At 38.6% G+C, this 8,618-nt stretch overlaps 1 protein-coding gene across 4 annotated transcripts in view; it reads left to right on the forward strand.

The window, feature by feature from the left end:
- Positions 1–2,351, forward strand: part of VLDLR (very low density lipoprotein receptor) — a 32,933-nt gene extending 30,582 nt beyond the window's left edge. For all 4 annotated transcript variants that reach the window (XM_007969375.3, XM_007969377.3, XM_007969378.3 and 1 more), the window contains 2 exons: positions 660–829; positions 1,700–2,351. In XM_007969375.3, coding sequence (XP_007967566.3) covers positions 660–829; positions 1,700–1,735 — 206 coding nt within the window. In that variant the 3' untranslated portion in view covers positions 1,736–2,351. The remainder of the gene's footprint in view (positions 1–659; positions 830–1,699) is intronic.
- Positions 2,352–8,618: the final 6,267 nt, after the last annotated feature.

Here is an 8,618-nt window from a genome sequence, read left to right on the forward strand (position 1 = left end):
TCTTTCTCTTCAATTGTGCCCTTGGCACAGTAACTGGCATGATAAATGTTCAACAGTTAATGCTTTCCACTTCAACACTGTTAGGCTGGCTTATCCCCTTATAAGTCTCTTTAACTGCTCTTCTGTTCCCCCTTTGAAATGCGTGTAATGCTTTATACAGGAGATGCACAAATGCTTAAATGCTTTCTTGAAGAGTTACAGGACTTGTTGAGGGTAAATTAAAAGCAGTTAAGAATTTTCAAACCTATGGAAAATGGACCTCTAAAACCTATTATGAGACATGCGAATTATAAGGACTTTGCTATAAAAGCTTTTGTCCTAAATTAATAGATTCCAAGCTTAGCTAACACACCAGGAACACCTGAATAGCTCTCCAGAACCTTCCGCAATTTTAATTTGGTGAGCCTAAGGTGGGACCAAGGACCCTGCCCTTGCCTGGATGGATGTGGCTAGCCCAGCTCCAGTGCATAGAACTACCTCTGGGCTGAACTTGTTTCAAGCTCCTGGCCCATGTTTATTCCAACTTCTAGTTATCCTAGCTCCATAAAACATGACATTTTTACTAATGTCAATTATTATGGATTCCTGAACATTATTACCTTTCTTGTATGTTCCAATACTAGACTTAGCTCACTTAGCTACCCTCTAATTTTTTTCAGTGCTCTTAGTGATGGCAGCAGTAGGTGGCTACTTGATGTGGCGGAATTGGCAACACAAGAACATGAAAAGCATGAACTTTGACAATCCTGTGTACTTGAAAACCACTGAAGAGGACCTCTCCATAGACATTGGTAGACACAGTGCTTCTGTTGGACACACATACCCAGCAGTAAGTCAGCTTTGTGTCTTTATATACCATGGCTTGAAGTAAGACTTTTCAGAAAGGAGACCTAGGCTGGAAAGAGAGCCATTAGGATGATGGAGTTACCAAATACTTCATCTGCTACCTGGATATTAGACAGTGTAGCCTGTTAGAACATAAGTCAGTCAGTTGATCAGCATCTAACCTTCACCAAATGGCAAGAGGGTCAACTTTAAGGTCACCACTATATTAAGATATTTTTGGTTATAGAAATGACATGTAAATATTAGCATGAACCAAGTAGCTCTTTACTGAACTATTAAATCCATTGCCTACTAGATATTTGAAAGTAAATTAGCATATCATATATAGGGGAGTTGGCTTAAAGTCAGTGTATTGAGTAAGATTCACTTAGCCAAAATTATGATACGCTTTGCTTTAAAAAGTATCCCACCACACTTAGTATAGCTAGCTTTTCTTCTAGCAGTAGTCATTCACTTGTTCTTCAGATGAAACCCAAGTGGAGTAGTTGGCCTTCACGTAGGAAACAGGCTGAAAAAAACAAATATTGATTGCTCCCCTCTCAAGCTCTGGTGAAACATGGAACAGTGGTCAATTCTTGATACACATATGACTTTTCACATTTTTCTCCAAGAGTTATGATCAAGTAGAAGAGGCAGAATCAGTCACACTATCTTATCTCACTACCAAGCAGGTATAGTTGAATTCAAATTAAATGCTTGAATGATACAACTCAGTACTCTTTTGTATCTGACTTTTCTTCTGAGCACTCTGAGTGTTCGAATGACCAACTAAAAAGCAGGGTCCATTTTAAAGACGAGAGTTGCCATCAGTGAGTGATCACCAAGCTCATTCCATACTTCTTCTTTTCCACAGATATCAGTTGTAAGCACAGATGATGATCTAGCTTGACTTCTGTGACAAGTCTTGACCTTTGAGGTCTAAACAAATAATACCCCCGTTGGAACGGTAACCGAGCCAGCAGCTGAAGTCTCTTTCTTCCTCTCGGCTGGAAGAACATCAAGATACCTTTGTGTGGATCAAGCTTGTGTACTTGACCGTTTTTATATTACTTTTGTAAATATTCTTGTCCACATTCTACTTCAGCTTTGGATGTGGTTACTAAGTATCTGTAACCCTTGAATTTCTAGACAGTATTGCCACCTCTGGCCAAATATGCACTTTCCCTAGAAAGCCATATTCCAGCAATGAAACTTGTGCTATAGTGTATACCACCTGTACATACGTTGTATAGGCCATCTGTAAATATCCCAGAAAACAATCACTATTCTTAAGCACTTTGAAAATATTTCTATGTAAATTATTGTAAACTTTTTCAATGGTTGGGACAATGGCAATAGGATAAAACGGGTTACTAAGATGAAATTGCCAAAAAAAATTTGTAAACTAATTTTGTACGTATGAATGAAATCTTTGACCTCAATGGAGGTTTGCAAAGACTGAGTATTCAAACTACTGTACATTTTTTTTCAAGTGCTAAAAAATTAAACCAAGCAGCTTAACCATGGTTTGTGCCTGTTCCTCTAGGATGAAATCCTAGCCTGAGTAGTATCAAGTGTTCTGTGTGAGCTATAATTCTTGATGTTGTATAACTAAGCCTGTAATTGGACTAGTTTCTCTTACACCCAAGTACAGCTAAAAAATGAAGTACTGTTTAACATTTGCTCCCAAAATATTTCTTACTGTGTAAAAGAAGCTAGCTTAGTCTGTACCTAGAATTCCTTTTGGTTAGAGGAGTTTCTTTTCCATTAACTTGTTTCCTGATCGAGAAACACATGCTAAGATTTCTATGAATTCTGCTTCTTTATAGTTAAGTCTGTTTTCCATGTTCTGTCATTTATTTAGGTCAAGGACAAGTGCCTTCTAAGGCATGGATAAGGGATTTCTTCTTGTAAAATTCTAGACTGTCTTACTGTGAAGATGGCCAGGGAGGATAGCAAGCAATGGCATTCTTGAACAATCGAAGGCAGGGTTCTCAGTGTGGTCCCGGGAACAGAAGCATCTGCATCACCTGGGAATGTGTTGGAAATGCAAGTTCTCAGCCCCATCCCAGACCTACTGAATCAGAAACCCTGCAGGCTAGGGCTGAAACCTGTTTTCATAAGCCCTTCAGGCAATACTGATGTAAACTAAAGCTTAAAAACCACTGTTTTAATGTGACTTCATGAATAATATAATTATGATATCACCTAAATTTTTATCCTGGCTGGGATAGGGCAGATTTTTATTATGGACAATTTCTGGAACTTACAGTATGAAGAGCAGATGAAGAGTTTGAGACAAAGAAAAAGTTGCACAGGGAGTTTAGTGAATTTTTCCATCAGGTTGGCCATTACTTACTTTCTCCAAAGTCTCAGGATGTCTGGAAGCAAGGAAAGACACAAGACTGGAAGCATTGGGTGGATGCTGTGTGTCGCAAGTGAGGTGGAGAGTTGACTGTGGAAGGTACAGCAATTCCTCTGGAATTAAATGACCGACCAACACTGTAGGAAGAAGATGAAGAGAAGATGTTTTAAGTCGCTACATGAATCAGTGGATGACTCATATTTTCACTTGCATATGAAATATAAGGCAGTTAACATCTTGTTTGTGGCTTAAGCAAGGAAATTAATATTACTAGATGAAGGGGAAGTTGGTTCTGTTATCTTAAGGGATGCCCCCTTGTGATTTTGGTCAACTGAATGAAAAAGATAGCCTTGGACCTTTTTTTCATGGGAGGTTTGGAGGTCAAGCATGTAGAAGGAAAAGGCTGTAGTCATGAATATAGAACTGTCTGCTCTCCACCTTTTCCTTACTGTACATTTAGTCATCACACTGAACAGGATGTGGCCTGCTGATAGTGAGTAGCTGAAGTGCCTATTTGGTAAGTAGGTTAGCATTCAACATGAACTCTGAAAGCCATTTCAGTGTTTGAATGCTGCTCTGACCCTGCTATGGTACAAAAAAACATGGATTTTTTTTTTTTTTTTTTTTTTTAACTGGAGTAATACCAAATTCCCTTTAGAAGCTTGAAGTTTGATACTATTGCTTTCCCCATTATAACGATTATACAGTATTAATTATAAGGCCCAAAGTTTGTTTTGGCAAATAAAGTATTATTCTCTATCATCATCATCTTTTGAATTCCTGTCCCTAGTATGTTCTTTCATGTTCTGGGTACAAATTTCCAACCCTCAAAGAGTCTAAAACATTTTTTTTTTTTTTTTTTTTACCATGTCCTCCCCAATAAGAAGCCAAGGTACAACTCATTGTACCTAAGAGGTACAAACTCATTTGTAGAAACAAAGTAACTAGATATTCCTATTGAAATAAGAATAAATATACTGGGGGTCCAGGTATGGTGGCTCACGCCTCTAATCCCAGCACTTTGGAAGGCCAAGGTAGGAGGATCACTTGAGGCCAGGAGTTCGAGACCAGCCTGAGCAACATGGTGAGACCCTGTCTCTACAAAAAAAATTTATAAAAATAAAAAATAGTTATATGACTAAACTACTAGTCAATACAACTTGTAATACTAGTGCATGAATGATAAGAGGCCTTGGCTTTATCACCCAAACAAGAACCTGAATTCTATGTGAAATGTGTTAGGGTAAGTTTCCTGTGTCTCTAGAGTTTAATGTAGAAGATAATTAAGAGGTAAAATATGAAGCTTACCACACACTAAAGGAGAATGTTTGGAGTTAGATGAGCCTGTCACACAAAGTGAAAGTGGACTCTCCAGAAATTTTAGGAATTGCCACAAAGATTGATGATAGGTGAATAAACAGATTTGTGGCCTCTGCTAAAGAAATCCAGCCAAGTTCCTCTGTCCAAATTTTTAAGTGCCCTTTGCAAGCTATCTATTTGGCAAAATTAGTCCCAGTTGTTCAACTAGTTCCCTTGAAACATTCTAGTAGGTGTTTTAAAGCCTAGGTATCCCTGCCTCTCTAGTTCTTGATGAATACGAGGCAAAAAAAAAAAAAAAAATTGAGACTTGCACTTTGGCATTTGCTTCTGTACCTTATATCTGTGGAAGTCAAATAGCCCTTCGCAAAAATGAGAAGCCAAGCTTTAAATAGCAAACTATAGGATATTAAAAGACTAATTCTTCAGTTAAGAACACTGTTGAAATGGGAGACCAACTTAAAGTCTACCTTTCAAGAATCTCTACCCCAAACCTAAAGATTCTAGGGGTCACTTAACTCTATTATGTAATCTAATTGGAATAATTTCCTAGAATTCTTACTAGTGAAATCTTACCCTAGTAAAACAATTTATTATTTTGAATCCAAATGAAAGCTATACATTTTGCTTTCAATGGTGGCAAAAACTTGCAAAAACCAGATATACTTTTGCTAATTTAAGTTCAAGTTCAATGAGTACCACCTGCTAATCTTGATCCCCAAATCTGAGCCCTTCAGTTTCATAATTGTTTTATCCTGAATGTAGTTGTGACATAGACATTTCTCAAAAGGGTCTGATACATCAAACTCCTAACAAGTAGGAGTAGCAACTAGTGAAAGAGTAGAAAGAAGCTTCCCTTCTTGTGGGTAATGAGGCGGTGCCTAAAAACCACATATATATCATCCCCTGTGGTATTATACATTCTGCAAGCCCTGTTAGTGGGGAGATGGTGGCAATAGCAGTGATAGTTGTGTCAGCGCTAACTGCTGCTGCTGCACGTTCTGTTGGTGGCTGCTGGCCAAGTGTGCACACTTAGCCCTGGTTGAGGTGCATTGTCTGCTGTGGTCTGTTAAGCATCTCACCAGAGTGGGAGGGCACATCAAGTGATTTCACGGATTGATGGATTGATTCTTGTTTTATGCCTCACAGTACCTGAGCCTATAATTTGCTTTTTGTGTACTTCAGTTTTCTTGCACACTTAGCCCTGAGGTGCACTGTCTGCTGTGGTCTGTTAAGCATCTAACCAGAGTGGGAGGGCACATCAAGCGATTTCACTTTCTGAAATAAAAGATTTTTAGGTATTTTTGGTATTATGTATTCTCTAAGGCCAGAAGGGACTTATAATGACTTTTCTTCTCTTCCAGAATTGTAACATTATAAAACTACTCGAGTAAATATCCTAACAAGTATGATTTTCTTTGGGACAACTAAAAATTGTACATTCATGCTTCAGCCATATCATGGACCTAAACTATAAGAGTTCAGAAATATATAAAAGTAGAAAAATCATCAAAGGTACTTATTTCCAAATACGGAGGGAATGAATTTGAAGATGGAACAATAGCATTTTTCGAACTTATTTCTCTCTAATCCAGCCTGGAGGATTTTTAGCTCAAAACAGTTACATGTGAAGGTTATCAGGCGTCTTTGCATATCCCTTTCATATCTACCTTCACACATGAAAGCTGAATGCATTTTGCCAGTGAGGCTCTAGATATGAAACTTAGGGATCCATAGATAAATAAGCTACTAACGAACTGATAACAGTGGGGTTCCTTCTCTCTATCATGTCTCCTGAGTCTGTTTCACATTTTTGAGCCTGGCTAATCTGAGAAAAAGAACAAAGTAGGACCATAACCCAGTGTTCTCCTGTAAATCTCACCATAAAAATCTCAGTGTCAAAACACTGAGACAGGAGTGAGACCAGCTGCGGGTGGGGAGTTTGTGCTCTGCAGGTTACCTCACAGCATATCAAAAATGGCTCTTTTCTTCACTACGCTTAAGGAAAAAGTCAGATGTGTGGCAAGGTGGTTCTGTTTAGAAGCAGCAGGCAATGTAGTTAACAGCATAGACTTCTGTGTCTTGTGTGTGGTACGTTGGGCAAGTTACTAATTCCGCCTGTAAAGTAGAGATGATGGGGACTGTCTCACTGTGACAAGGTAAGTGTTAAGTGAGATGCACACGAAAAGCTCAGCACAGTGTCTGGCATCTAATATGTGCAGGGCAGATGTCGCTACTGAATATCACATCAATGCTAGGTCTGTATTTACTGTCACACACAGGAACCGGTAAGTGACTTTACCAGAGAAAGTCACAGGTACCTTTATCTATGATGAATGTAATGTGTTAGATGCTGACCCAAGTGTTCTCCTCTACACCTGTCTAAAGAGAGCTAAGTCTGATATTTAAGGAGTGATAGCATCTTGCATAGTTAAGGCGGCTTAAAAGATTGCATGGTTTAAACGCTAGAAACATAGATGGGATGTTTCTGCCTCAGTTCTTTTGACTACCTCCTAGGATGGAAACAAATGTTTCGGAGCCTGCATAGTCTTTAGATGGCTGCCAAAGAACTTAAAATCTCCTTTAAATTCTTATCATATGCTTAATTTTGTACTAAGTAAGTGTCCCCAAGTCTTCTACTTGCTCCTCACAGCAACCCTAATAAGTATCTCCATTTTACACAGGTAAAAACTGAGGCTACAAACAATGTGTGATTCCAAATCCTATGTGCTTACTGTGCAAAGATTGAGCTGGATGTTGCATTGCATGTTTGCTGAGTCCCCTTCGCTACTGATGTGAGGATCCTTCAACAGTTCCTCCGATGCCCATTATGGCTGGCATCCAATATGGTGGTGTAATGGAAGTGTACCACTGGTACTACCTTATTAGGTCAGCACAGATCAGCTCAACTATTTGTTATGCCTTCAAGATGCTACACATTCCAGAATTATTTTCCTTGGCCATCCAAGTGAAGTAGAAGTAGATTGTTGGATTGCAAAGAAAATAATAAAGATTCCCCTAAAGGAATTTATGAGCAGGCAACTTCATTCCTAAGATATTGGGAGGAAACAAGCTGTACCACAACAAATCTTAAGTTTCAAGACTCTCCTATAGGGAGAAATATGGCCAAAAAGACAGGAAGAACTGTGGCTTGTAACTCAATGATGCTATAACTCCAGGATTGGATCTTAGGTATTCTGGAATCTACCCCCTGAGACTTGGGTATTTCTCAATTTACACACATGCAAGGAGGAAGAGAATTTTTTGAACAAAATGACTGGCTTTGACAAAACTATCTTGCTCTTTTTAAATGTCACTTGATACTAAAATGTGATTTAAAAGCTTGTAATGCCTCAGGAGTCCGGCTCATACAACCAAATTATCATGCTCAGGATCTTCAGAATTCTAAAGGTACATGTTAGAATGCACAGAGTCCTGATGACCTGTCGATAAACATTTTTTTATTAATGAACTGTACATTTAAATAAAAGTTTATTTTTGAGATAATTGTTGTGAGCCTTTCCTTTTCCTAGATACCTTTTATAAAAGCTTTTATTCAAATCTTTTTCCTTTTCTCAACTGAATCACTGAAGATGACTCAGTCACCCCTTTCTAGGAAACAAGGTCACCCAGGTCTGGACTCTTCAGGCTGAAAAACTGAGATGTTTCCTTTCTTGCCATATTTAGTACAGTTAGTGCCTCACCATGGACAGCCAGTATATTATCCTCTCAAATTTCCCCTCTCTACCCTTCCCATGAAAAAGACAGAAGTCAAAGCTCCTGTTAGTTAGGAATGTTAGCCTAGCACTCCCTTCTTGTACGTGACTGAGAACAGGCAACACCTGGCTAAAGAGGGGCATACCCCAGGGCAACAGGACAGGAAAGGACGTAACAAGTAAAATCATTTTGATTCTGTCTCCTCGTCAGTTCTTAGATGGTCTTTGTTGAGATTCATTTATAAAGCTAAAACTTTTGTGAGCCTTAGATATATTCCACTAAAACTTTTCTAAGCAATGGCCCCAATTGTCTGAATTAAATTACGCACTAAACCTTGAAATTGACTCAGAGGATCCAAAAGAATAGGATAAAAATAAATAAATCAAAGGAAAGA

The sequence above is a fragment of the Chlorocebus sabaeus genome, chromosome 12 (genome assembly GCF_047675955.1).
Source record: "Chlorocebus sabaeus isolate Y175 chromosome 12, mChlSab1.0.hap1, whole genome shotgun sequence".
NCBI classification, from domain to species: Eukaryota; Metazoa; Chordata; class Mammalia; order Primates; family Cercopithecidae; genus Chlorocebus; species Chlorocebus sabaeus.